A 14,544-nucleotide genomic window follows, 5' to 3' on the forward strand; every position below is an offset into this window, starting at 1 on the left:
CATAAACCATGAAAAACGGCAGACAGAGAAATTGCCAAATTAGCAACAGTTATTATGGCAGAAGTTTGTGTAACCTGTGCAAGCACACTAGGCAGAAAATGCATGGCACTGGCACTAGAACAGATCTTTTAGTATTTTATTAGATGTAAGAAACTTAAATTGCATATTTTAATTTTTTATATTGCACTGACATCCATTTTCAAATAGAATCAATTGTATATCCATTTTCAAATAAAGTCATGTATCATGCCTATTAACGGGCATGTTTCTGTATGCCAAGATCCCGTTTCTTTGAAGATATTCCATTGCATGCTGTTCCGTGCATTCCAGATTTTAATAAGTTTACCAAAATGGGATCAAGAAACAGATAAATAGCTATGACAATTTATCTTCCTCATCTTAAATGATTATATTGCAATGTAATGCTTATCCATTATTGATGTTAAATTTTGCATAATGGCTATAATGTCACATACATAATTACACATTTTGACCATATTTTTATAATGGCTTAAAAAGCTTCTCATTTACTTATTTTTTTGGGGGGGAGGACAGTCTCTAAAACTCAAATATTTTTATTACTTGAGCTTAGAGTAGTTGAAGGACAAATAGTCAGGCTTTTACTGTAGAATTAGGATAAAGAGTGTAACTGGTACCTTTTTTTAGAAAGGAGATCCTTTGAAATTAATAATTATGTCAGCAACTATACGTGTGGAGGATTTCACAGAAAATCCCAGACTGTTTAAGCAGCAACCATTTTTAATACGGGTAACTTATTTTTATTTGAAGTTGTTTCAAGTTTTCATTGAGCATCTAGCTTGCATGTAGAACTTAACATCAAAATATTTATTTTTCCAGCTTGATTCTCGCCAGTATAAAGTACAAGTTCATTTTAATATTAAGACTCCAGAGGACTATGTTGAAGCAGCATATCACAAAGTTTGTATTCATTAGTACTTTTTAATATCTGTTAACATATCCAAATAAAAATGTGACATGAAAGAAAATTTCCAGATCAAAATATCATTTATGAAACATTAATTAAATGTGCATTCAAATAAAAGAAATGATTTCATTATTAACTCTACTCTCCCAATTGTATGTAAGCTATATATATAAGGCAAAAAAAAGCTTTTATGATGAAAAGTTATGAAATATAGAAAACTATCAGAGAGCACTTGTGTTGTTGCTTTTAAAAGTTCATGCTGAATGAAATTCCATACTTACTGTAGGGTAAAAATGTAAAACATAAGCTGCTTCTAAGTGTAAACAGTGGCATAAAATTTAAAATTGCTGTGATAGTTTTATGGCATTCTCTTCTTTATATATTGTTGCATTTTTCTCTTTCTGACACCAGTTGTTACATTATTTTCTTCCTTCACGTTCGTATGGGGTTCGTGTGGATTTGGAGTGAATGATGACGACAGCACTTGATGGAATATTGAATATTGAAACGCACTTTATTTAGCCAATATTAATCAGGACAGCTCCAAAATCATGTTACAGTCGTCGAAAAATTACTATAAACACGCTGACACAATCAGGGACACAGTCCTCACACTATCAGGCTATAACGGTGGAGAAAGCTTCACTGCAAAGCACCAGAGTACAGCACCTGACTCTGCTCGGTTATTCTCGGAACTCCACGTACTCTCAAGACTCTCCACACTACAACTCGCGATGCACTCGACGACATGCAAAGCACAGCTCCTGAATCTTCGGTTCAGTCGTTCCCGGAGCTTAACACACTTTCTCAACGATGCACTAACTGTGATACATTAAGAGACTCTTCTGCATTTGACTACCCACTCGGCATTCGCTGTTCGACTGTCAACTCGATCGACTCCTCACAGACTAACTAGAGGAGACACACTCACACTCTAGACAAGGCACACTCTCACACTAACTGACTGAGGACCAGCACGGTTTATATAGCTTTTGGCTTGTGTTTGATAAAATTATGGGCTAAACTGCTAAGAATTTGTTCCAGAAGGTTCTCCATGGAACAAATTCTTCCATCCATGGCATATTGCGAATTTTTTTGCCAAATGTCACCAAATGGGCTATTTCTCGCCAAATGAGGCAGCCCTGCCTTCCCTTGCCATTTTATGGCAACCCTAAAACTGCTTTTGGGGGAAGCCATCTTACCGCACCTGTACATTTTGTAACAATATATATGTAAGTGCTTGGTCAAGATTATCATGTCTTAACCCTTTCCAGCATGCGACCTTTTAAAGTTGGAATTTCGATTTAAAAAAAGGTAGGCAGTCTAATAGGCCTAGAGGAGTACACAAGTAAAATTTTGTGAAGATAGCACTTATCTTTTTAATTCTGTGGGCGTGCCTGAATTGGGCATGCTGATTGAATATAAAGCTTCGAAAAGAGTGCTGGGAAGAGCGTAATAGAGATTTTGCCTACGATTAAAAAACATTAGATTCTGAAGACCATAGCATAATTAGAATTACCCAGGATGTTACACAAGTAGACCTGCTACTCTACCCTCTGCTAAAAAGCTCTTTTTTCGTTATGTGATGATTACATGCATATGAATGGGAAGAAAAAAGTAACTTGCGTATATGATATTTACATTTCATATTTACACTTTAGTCTTTTTTTTTTTTTTTCCAGGGTGGTACTTCTCAAAGAAAGTGACACCACCTTTAAAAAAGCGCAACCCAATATTGCACATTTTGCACATGTACCGGGATCCGTATCAGATTCACTATCTTGAAAGCAATTCATGTAACAGAAATGGTCAGCCCTCTCCGATCCATTTGGAAAATAATTAAAAATCTGAAAAAATTAACTAATATTATATCTACAATTAGAAATTATAAACTATAAAATTAAATAAACGTTTAGAACTCAAAACTACTAAATGTAGTGCTAGCGAAACTTTGAACGAAAGCGAAAGAGAACTGCTCTAGTGAAAAACCAAACAGTAAACTGATAAAATTACCGTTGACCTTCAGAAAATCACCCCAACAATTGGTTAGTTGATAACCAAACGTCACCCCCCCCCCAAAAAAAAAGGGGGAGAGAGAGAAAAGAACAAAGAGAAAAACAGGAAATGAAACACAGATGTGGAACCACGTTTCTGTTGTCAATGAACTGAGCAATGAGATGCTGAGAAACAAAGAATACAGACTCTCAGTTGTCCTGGATTATTGGTGAGCCCGGTCTGGGCACATTTGGGGTTCACCGTTTGATTTCAAGAAGATTTCAAGGTAAAAATTTAAAAATAAAAAAATAGAATAAGGAGATTAGCATGCAGCCAAAAAAATGACATAGAAATTTCTTTTCAAACAATTCCTTTTATAGCCTAAAAAAAATCTGGAAGATTTCTTTGAAAAATGAGGGTCTTAAAACTAAACATGGCTAAAATATATAGACTGGTTTGTGTTGAGCTGCCATCCCCTATAAATAAAGAAGGTTCAGAGTAACCTATAAATCCTTTTTCATTCAATTTTTCTGTGCTTGCAGAAGGAAATTTTTAGGTGTGCCCAGACCGGGCGCACTGTGCTACAAAGGGTTAAAATGTATTATGATATATAAAATGTATATATTAATTTGTACAGCAGAAATTTAGTTGTGTCGAATATTATAAGTAACAAATTTTGAAAATGCTGTTCATATATAACTGTATCATCAAAATGATTATTCTTAATGTAAAAATTTGTAATGTATTTATTGTTTTATATATATGTTTTAAAATTAATAAAGTCTGTATCTTCAAATCTTTAATACAGTTTATATCACAATGGAAATCAATTAGTTTCATTTATAGGTTTTCTGTTGCATTATTCATTTTCATTTTTAAATGTGAACTCTTATTTCAAATTATTAAAATTTTGAAATTATTACAGCACCTTTTTGGAACAAATAGACAATTGAAATGTGTTAGCAGGCTGCTCAAAGTTGCTTTGTAGGCCACCAGTGTGCCATTGCATTATCTGAACATATGTATCATAAGTATTCATTTTATGTTTGATTTGAAAGTAAGCCATAATTAATATTATAGAAGCAGGAAGAATTAAGCTTTTGCTGCAATGTGCTACTGATTAATGGTGATCTAAATAGGGTATGTGAGTATGCATGCATTTATTCGCAGTCAGTGTTCTTGTAAGACTAAAAATCAGTATGATTTAAATTGCTTCCAGATTGCTGTTTGTTCCCAGTATGTTATGCCAGTATTGATTTTTGTGGGTTTGAGTTGGACATTTAGATGCTTGAGTTGAATATCTTGAAAGTTTCTGCATGCTGTTTCAGTTACCTTAAAGGAAAAATTGTCTTAAGAATTCCTAAGTGACTGTTAATCTTATTGCTTTAGAAGATTGTAGTCTGCATTTGTGTATATGATATGTGAGGTAAAGAAAGCTAACTTAAGTATCCATCTACTTTTAAATGTTGTAGGTATATATATATATATATATATATATATATATATAAAGGTACTAGCATTCAGGTATTATAAAACTAGCATTTATTGCTATACACAGAACACATATATAGAAATAAAATGTGTAGTTTACATTTTCTAAGAGCACATTTACTTAATTTGTATCCAAGCATAATGGGGGATAGATGCATAATTTGATAAAAAAATATTCATTTTTTGATAATTATTTTACTGAATTTAATTATTACTGAATATATACTAAATTACTTATTTTACTCGATTTAATTATCTTACTGAATAATTTGACAGAGAGGAATGCAAAGCAATCTTTACTTCAGACTGAAGTATTTTGAATTTAAAATGTTATACAGTACAAAGTCCGAGATCTGGACGTGTCGGGACGTCAGTGATTCTGGATTTGAGATTTCTCCTGATATTAATCATCAGTTTAAGTCTAGTAAAATGGCATATAGAAATTATAAAATTTAAAATTTGAAATCGGGATTTATGAAGTAATGAAGTGTTTGTGATTCAAAGGGCCTCAAAATTTACAAAAAGAAAAAAAAAAAAAAAAAAAGTTTAATATTTATTTGTTTATTTTATCAAACATTAGTTTCAATGTAAATTGTTTAAGTTTCTGTATTTTTATGCTGCTAATACCTTCTCTTCAACTCTATAGATAGATATAACTTCTTGTTCAGTTACAAAGTTCCACTGTTCAAGTTCTATAACTGCTTTGTCGAGATTTAAGTAATGTAATGATTTTTCTCATTAGGTCTTCAAAATCCACAAGCAGCTACCACCTGGTGCCATATTAGTATTTTTAACTGGTGAAAAAGAAGTTGTGAAATTGTGTAAAATGTTAAGACAAACTTTTCCTTTTGAGGACAAAATAGATCCAAATGAAAATAAGCATAATAATACTTCTATTGTGCAAAATACATACAGGAGGAAAAAAGGAAAAAAAAAAGATGACCAACCCGAATCATTTTGTTCCTTGCCTGTGAAAATAAATCTTGATGAGTATGTTATAAGTTTTCTTACATTTATGAACATTTAATTTTTTAGTATGTTTTTAACGTAATTTTATCAGTAAAAAATATTTAAAAAGTTATGCTTAATTATGCACTTAATTATTCATTGCTGTTAGGATTAATCATGTTTGTTGTGTTTATAATTTAAAGCATTCTCTATTTATTTAGCTGAGAGTGTTATTCTTTCAATAATGATTATTTTCAATAGTATAATTTTATAAACTTAAATATTAAGCTTATTAAGAAGCAGAATTTTTTAAGCTTTACATTTAATGAAGCTTACATGATTTATATATGATAATACTAGATGTCAAAAGTTTCAAAATAATTTATGTTCTGGAAGTTTTCCGACTGTGATTTTTGTATTTTAGCTTATTAATTTTTGAGCCATTATCAGAATGAAAATAATCATGCGATTAAATTAGATTGCATAGAAATTGTCTTGCATTCTATACTGTCATAAAATTTAGCAGTTTTAATACTGTTGCTAGAAAGGAGGAAAATAGAACAATTAGGAGTTTTGTGGTGGTTTCTAGTTAGAACAGAGATTCTCAACAAGGGGGGATTTCTTAGTTTCAGGGGAAAATGCAGTCAGCCTTTTATTTAATTGTTAAGTATATATTGAGTTTTAGTTTATGAATCTAAAATAATGCTTTTATTCAAGTTTTAATTTTAATCAACATTTTTTATACTTTTAGTTTTAAGTTATGGAAGTGTATAATCGTAAACAAATGTATAGAAAAGCAAAAAGAAACATTTTAAAATTAACTTTAAAAATAATAACATCCTGTAGTATTGCTGCAAACATAAAATTTAATTTAATAGAGAATATATAAATGAAATTATTTCTTATGAAATATTCAGTGAAATTTAGATGGCATATGTGTACTAGTACTAGTATGGAAATTAATACTTGGAATTTGTAAATAATTAAAATGCAAAATAAGTAATAAAATAAGAGAATTATTGCTGATTCTAATATAAAGATCCTGACTTATCAGGAGAAACTAGAACCTCTCCTTACAACCACTAACAATTCATGAGGAGCTCTTTTCGTCATTTTGCATTTTTGGACAAAATCACAACTCCAATTTTAAATTTCCTATTCAGTTTTATAAAATCCAAATTTAAATCTTAAAGATGTTCAGAAATGTCAAATAATTTCCTGATGTGCGGTTAGAGAATTGATTACAATTAATTTCAAAAATAAATATAGTATCCAAACTAAACAATACTTAATCTAAAATTATAAGAATAAATGAAAAATATATGATAAAAAAGAAACAAAAATCAAAATGGAAATGAAGCAAAAGAAATAAACATGGAATTTTGATGTATTAATAGGCCAAAACTAATTTAAAATTTTACTTGCGTTTTACCCTAACCAAAAGAGATTACAAATCGCACTATTACAGTAACTTTCTTTAGATGCCTAGGGTTGCCATGAGTAAAGTTTGGGAGTGTCCAATGTAATGGCGTGAAATTGAGATAGGAAGGGGTTGCCATTGGCACGAATTTTCTTCCAGTATGTTAGTTCAGCAAAACAGTAACAGAAAATAATAATAAAAACTGTATGGTAAGAACTGTAAAAATTAAGAAATACAGAGTAAAGTTTTTTACATCTAAAAAGTATGGAGGCCAGATTATTTAGAAAGAAAAATTTTTACACAATTTAATTGCAAAAGAAACTTCTTTAAGATTTAAATTTCGATTTCATAAAATTGAATAGAAAATTTAAAATTTGAGTATTTTGTTCAGAAATGTGAATTGATGAAATGCACTCCTCATGAATTGGTGGTGGTTGTATTGAGAGGTTCTAATTCTCCTTGATGAGTCGGAATCTTTCTGTGGAATCAGCAGCAATTCTTTTATTTTATTCGTTAGTTTTGCATTTTAATTAACAGTTCCAGTTCAGTTATTTACAAATTCCAATTATTAATTTCCTCAACAGTACACATTTAGCATCTAAATTTTACTTCATATTTCATATGAGATAATTTTCATTTATATATTCTCTATTAAACAAATGTATATGTATTTCTACAGTTTTGCAGAGAAGGGGGAGACAATGGTGAAAAAGTACATAGGGAAAACAGGTTGAGAACTGCTGAGTTAAAATAAGCTCTCAAACTCTTCGTAGCATTCATGACAAAATCCATAAATATTCTGACTTGTTGGATGCTCAGTTAATAGTTTTTCCACCTTTTTTTTCAAACTATTTGCCTATTTAAATTTGGGGCCCACCAGCAGCCAAGCGGTAAAGTCGCTGAACACTGGTAGTTCGGTCCGAGGTTCGAATCCCGCGAACAGGCTGGCTGCATGGGGGTTTTTGTGGTTTTTCCCATGTGTAATGTGTATACAAGCCAGTTTCCCTTAGAAAGTCCTCCACGAAGGCATCCCTTCCCTTAGGCAGATAGCCCTAGTGTGCTTAATTAAGTAAACCAAAGTAAACCTAGTGCCTTAATTAAGTAAACCTAGTGCACCATAATTAAGTAAACCAAAACCGAACCTATTTAAAATTTTATTAGTACATTGTAAATCAAGAGTAATTGTGTTTAATTCTATTAATAATAACTGTATTTTGTTGTCTTTATATTAAACGTTGCTTGATTTTTAATTGAAATATTTTCCTGTTAGGTCCAGCAAGCGTGAGTTACATGAGATGTAAAAACTGCATTATTGTTATTCTTCAGTTCTAATTTATTTTTAACTTAAACATCTGAGTATTAGTTCTAATGCTAAGATTTAGTTTATCCATTTTAAATATTCCAAGATAAAATAGCTTCCTTTTTGAGGCTGTTTTTCAGGAAAAAACAGTATATTGAAACAAAGCAGCATAGATTTTTAATGACGAGTAGAATTATGCCAAATGTTTGGCATATTAACATTTTATTTATCCTTTTTACTTCCTTGTACAAAGTAAAAAGGAAGTATTGTAATCACAAACAGTTTCAGGCAGCATATTTCAACGGAAATATCCATTTTGACCGCTTTCAAATGCAATTTAACGATGTATTTGAGTGATATCTGTATGTTAGGACAGAATAAAAGACTCTTTTCCTCCAAAAGAATTATAAAACTGCTTTAAAATGAATTTTGAAGAGAATTTTTCGTGGCATTTGTATGAACGTATGTACGTAGGCACGTACGTATCTCACATAACTAAAAAACCAGTGGCCTTAGAACGTTGAAATTTTGTATATAGGACTACTATAAAATGTAGATGTGCACCTCGTATTTTGGTTGCAATCGGCCGCGCCAAACATATATAAATATATTTTTATATATCTCTACTCTGTTACCCAGCTCAGTGATCTCAGTTTCTTTACTCTTATATGTTTGTAAATTGTACATTTTTTGCTTTAAAAATGATTGAATTTTTATGCTTTTAGTAAATCTGCATGCAATATTTTTAGAATTAATAATTTTAAAGTTGTTTAAGGGATGCTAAGCCTAATAATTTTTTTGATGGCGGCCATTGCTTGTTTACATTTGAAACAGTAGAGTAGTGGATTTGTTGCCAATCTAGAGAAACGTAGCTTCACAGCAACAAAGATAACACCTTCATTTATTATTGCGAATTAAATCATGCTTAATCCTTTCTGAAATTTTTTCGAAGAAATAAGTGTTTAAGATTTACTTCGTAATTTTTAATACAGATATTTTGCGTTTTTGCCTTGTCGCGAAGGGAGAACTGAATTAATTGAATGAGAAATACTAAATCGTCTGTGATAAACTGTTTCTTTTTTTTTTTTTTTTGTTTTGTTTGCTTAATTTCTTTTATACATCGTTCTAGCTTTATTATAGTATTTGAATAGAACATGTGGCAATGATGAGATAATTCTTTAAATAAGTTTTATTAAAGTATTAAATAAGTTTAAATAAGTTTGTGCATTCTGAGTTATAATATGAACGAAATATAATACTGTTAAGTGAATCTAGCACCATAGTGCTGCTATGGTAAGCAAATAGAGTGAATTTTAAAGAATGCATTTATTCTATTGTGGTTTGTGCGCTGTCGGCGAAATAGGTTTAATTTAATCCAATAACGAAATGCAAGAAAAATGTGTATAATTTAATGTTTCGTACAAGGAAGTCATGTGGTGTACACATTAGATTTTTTTATTCATATAATCAGAATTTTGATATGCAGAACAAATTCCAAGTTAAGTATAATCTAAAAGAGACAGCTTATATTTTCTAAATGTTTTATTGAAATCATTATGATTTGTATCTAAGAAACATATAAAGCTCTTAATTGTATCTTTCAAGAAATGAAAGAATAGGTATTCTGATTTCTTTTCCCTTCAGTGATAGCATATGTATTAAATTTGAAAGTGAATTTTAATTGCTTACACATTGGCCTCCATTGTCACTGTTTAATTTGATATTTTATCTCATCTGGTTTCCTTTATATGAATGGATGTAGGAAATTAGAACTTGGAATATGAATAATCACTCTCATTGTAAGCAAGCCTTTGTTCTTGAAATTCTTTTTCTCGTAATAGTAAAGATTCTTTTATTGATTGTGAAGTGGTCAGCTATGAGCTGAAGCATTGGTATTTCTTTTCTATATCAAAAAGAATTTGAAAATGATGTTTGAAAGGATTTAGTATGTAATGACAAACTGGTACTAATTTTCTTAGTAGTAAATATTTTTTAGAATCAATTCTGTAACATCTGATAATAAATTATCAATCCAGTTATCTTATCCTATGTTTATTTCAATCTAGCTTAATTAATGAGATAAACGACTTCTTTAACATATTTAGCTGTAGTTTTTAAACAAAATTTTAAAAACTTGTGAAAAGTTTTGTTACTTTCTGATTATCTGCACCCACACCAAAAAGAAATGAATTGAATAAGTGTTGATGAGGTAATGCACTATGCTATGTAAAAGTATTTCTATGCAAACCAGGTATACACAGAGCACACATGTGTCTTAGTGCACATGAATTTGCACTTTTGAAATTCAACGGACATTTTTCTAATAAGTATTTTTTTTTTTTTTTTTTTTTTTTTTTTTGCATTGAATACATTTGTTTTCGTCATAATGAATGATAAAGGAACTGTGGAGTTTGCTCTCTTTTGTTTTTAATATGTTGGAGTGTACACTAAATTGTCAACTGTTCTTTGGCAATTGTGATTGTGGCCAATTCATAGTGCCAAATTAGTGCATGATACCAAGTTTGTGCAATTCCCCCCCCCTTTTTTTTTTTTTTTTTTTTTTTTTAAGGAAAACAGATTGCTGTGTATATGAAAAGAACAACAGCGCAAAAAAATTACACAAAGATTTCATGAAAGTTTTTTTTTTTTTTTTTTTTTTAAATGAAACAGTTAGCACTGGAGACATCATTAAAATAGATGTGAAGATATCCAAACAAGAATTTTCTTCAGAGTTCCCAATGAGTTCTTTACTTTTTGATGGAGGTGCAGATATTCAGAGAAAACCAAAGTATTTATAAAGATATAACTAACTGAATCATCTCTTATTGTCATATGTGCCAGCTAATATGAAGTTCTCACCAGCCTGATTTGAAACCATATTCCCACCAACCTGATAGAAGCACAATTTCTAGTGTCTGAAATTGTTTAATTTTTCTCTAGTTTACCTATTAAAAAAAGAGGTGCTGTTTTTTTCAGTCATAGACTGCTGTTAGGCATGGGAGAGTAGGTATGTGTGACAACATCCTGTTTCTGTTCAGCAGTGATCATCAAGTGAAACTGTAGGTCATCTTGCACATATCACACATAAGCATAAAACAAAATTGAAGGTATTCTTTTGTTTTTCTCATTACTTAATACCTTGAATAGTTTTTTATTGGTTGATAACCAATAGAATTTAATTGGAAAGTGAAAGATACTGATGGAATTTCAAGTCTAGAAAAATAAGTATATAAATAATAATAGTAATGTTAACGATACTGGAAATTCCCCCAAAAAAATTCGGTTTGAGTATATGAGAATTTTTATTGTTGCTACTATAACAAGGGCTAAATTTATATCTACTATTAATGGCAGCACTTTGAAAAATATTTATTTAGAAAAAGGGAAACTGACCTTCATACCAACTGCAGTGATACTCCTTTGCCAATCAGTAATGCTCATTTGTTAAAAAAAGAGAAATCTGCTATTGTTATTAATAATTAAACAAAAGCTATTTGTTTGTGTCACTGAAAAAACTTCCCCTCCCCTCCCCCAAAATTTCTTAACACTTTTAGACATTTGTTTTTTAAATATATAAGTGTTACTGTACTTAGTTTAACCATAGTACATTAAATGCATAATTAGAAAACTATGTTTTGAACTTTATTACAGCTATTCTGTAGAACCTCTTGATACAGAAGATCTGCAGCATCAGTTATCAGATGGGGAAGATGAAATGTCTCAAAGTGACAACTTTAACATTTTAAAAGAAGATACTTCTACACCCTTATATACTTTACCTTTGTATTCCATATTACCATTCGAAGAGCAAGAAAAGGTACACTTAGCTGTTTTATTATTTCATTCCATTGTCTTGATCTGTGCCTTTGCAATTTCAGCTATTTTATCCATAAATAATTTTAAATGTTCCATGATTAATAAATATTACAGACATTCCATTGCAGTGAAACCTCACTTCTAAAAGTGACTACTATTTCTGAAAAAAATAGATAAACACTGGTTATAAATGTTTATGTTCTTGAAGCTACCACTTAATGAAGGAGATCAGTCATCTGAAATTGTGGGTGTTCATCACAAAGAGGTTTCACTGTATTTGTCTTCAAACTAATCGTTCAATTAAATTAATTTGAGTTATTAAAAATCTGCATTATTTTGTGAAATCGACCTTTTAAACCATTCATTCATTGCATTTGAAAAGTAAAAATATACCTAGAGTTTCTGACAGTTCTTTTAATTGCAGTCAAAAGTCTTTAATCCGGACTCGTTGGGACTTCGGCGATTGCAGATTATCGGTTTTTCCGGATTATAGATCAGCACTTTAAATCTGGTAAGATGGCATGCAGAAATTATAAAATTAAAAATATGAAACCATAATTTATGAAATAAAGAGCAATTATGATCTAAAAGGTATCAAAATTCACAAAAAAAAAAAAGCTTAATATTTATTTGTTTACTTTATTAAACATTTCTTTCAACGCGCGCATGCATAAAGCATACATTACGCATAGTCGAAATTAGAAAATTGCAACCAGAAAACTATTTGATGTGTATTCGTGATATTTATAATGATGAGGAATTTGATTTAAATCATATCAAAGATGGAGTACATCGAGATGAAATACTACATTTATTAAGGAATTATAAGCCGAATAAAATAAAAACATCTGCCCTGAAGATAAGGATAGTGCTGACAGATCAACTTTCAGTTCATTGCCCTGCGACGTTCCCTCCCTTTTGTTTGTTAATGTTGTTTGCTATTTTCAACTTTATTTACCTGTTTTTGATGTTGTAAGTGAAAAACCTGTTTCTTAACACTTTTAGGTATTTGTTTTTTAAATATATAAATGTTACTGTACTTATTTTAACCATAGTACATTAAATGTGTAATTAGAAAACTAACTCTGTTTTGAACAGTGTTACAGTTATTCTGTAGAACCTCTTGATACAGAAGAACTGCAGCTGACAGATCAACTTTCAGTTCATTGCCCTGCGACGTTCCCTCCCTTTTGTTTGTTAATGTTGTTTGCTATTTTCAACTTTATTTACCTGTTTTTGATGTTGTAAGTGAAAAACCTGTTTCTTAACACTTTTAGGTATTTGTTTTTTAAATATATAAATGTTACTGTACTTAGTTTAACCATAGTACATTAAATGTGTAATTAGAAAACTAACTCTGTTTTGAACAGTGTTACAGTTATTCTGTAGAACCTCTTGATACAGAAGAACTGCAGCCCCCCCCCCGGCAGAGCAGCATGAAATTGATATTCAGATTTCAGAATGGTTAGCGAAACAAAGGATATGCCTTTATCCATTTTTTGCAGCAATTCCACTTTTTGTTTGATGGACACTGAAACATGCTTTCGCTTTGTAGATCGTTTGGCAGCTCCAGAATCGGAAATTCTTTTTGACATAATCAAAAGTTCAAGCTTAGTTTTATAAAATTGCTCTAACAGTCTGCAAAAAATAATAAGCCGGATCCAATTAGAAGATTAAGGAACAACACAATCTGCAACATTAACTGAAATAGATAATTAGATAATTTTAGCATAGCTTATATCATCCGTTATACATTAAATGCGCATGCGCAGAAAGTTTGTAGCTTTGAGGTCCGGATTATAGATCATTCCGAATTATGGATGTCCGGATTAAAGACTTTTGACTGTATTTCTATCAGAGAATTCTGAGGATATTTTGGAATGATTTTATCCATTTATCAAGTTGCGAAACTCATATTTATACCGCCAACAACCAACTTGCCATACATCTACTTGCCACTTGCCATTGAAACTTTACATGACCAGAAAACTGAAGTGTAGATTGTACTATCTAGAACTAGGAGATTGTACTATTTAGAAAAGCTATTACTTCAAGAAGAATTGGTTCCATATTCTTTGAAGACATTCTAAATTCAGATTGTTATTGTGAAATCCTTCACTAGTTTGTAGGAGAGCTAACTGAGGATGAAGTTAATAATGCTTAGATTCAAGAAAATTATATGGCTCTATAGCCAGACAGTCCATGAAGTTACTTCATGAGTATTTTGGAAATTGAATATTTTCGAAGGGCGGGTAGCCACACTGTTTCCCGGATTTAAGTCCACAAGATTTTCACTTATAGGGTTATGCGAAAAAAGGTGTTTATTAAGAAAGCTCTCATATGAAACTATTGTTGGTGATTTCACCAAGAATGTTCCTTCTGTGAAGAGTGGGAGTTTTAAAGCTTGTGAGCTTGTGAGAGTTTTAAAAAACAGGAAGAAACAAATGCAGACATATCTGGATATTCATGGGGATCATTTCTTGCAACTGTTGTATGAGTTGGCTGTGTGATCCATTGCCTGACAAAATATAGTTATTTTTTTAATGTCCTGTGTAATATCTCAGTATAGTTCATTGTAACTCACTAACTCATTATAGTTTATGAATGAAGATTTTTTGAGAGGAAGGG

At 30.8% G+C, this 14,544-nt stretch overlaps 1 protein-coding gene across 1 annotated transcript in view; it reads left to right on the forward strand.

The window, feature by feature from the left end:
* Positions 1-14,544, forward strand: part of kz (putative ATP-dependent RNA helicase kurz) — a 186,950-nt gene that overhangs the window by 65,277 nt on the left and 107,129 nt on the right. Inside the window, 4 exon segments of the mRNA XM_085811070.1 lie at positions 667-768; positions 859-939; positions 5,175-5,422; positions 11,752-11,917. Coding sequence (XP_085667196.1) covers positions 667-768; positions 859-939; positions 5,175-5,422; positions 11,752-11,917 — 597 coding nt within the window.

The sequence above is a fragment of the Stegodyphus dumicola genome, chromosome 2 (assembly GCF_044657685.1).
Source record: "Stegodyphus dumicola isolate Sdum_Otavi_A_Nest chromosome 2, ASM4465768v1".
Classification (NCBI taxonomy): Eukaryota; Metazoa; Arthropoda; class Arachnida; order Araneae; family Eresidae; genus Stegodyphus; species Stegodyphus dumicola.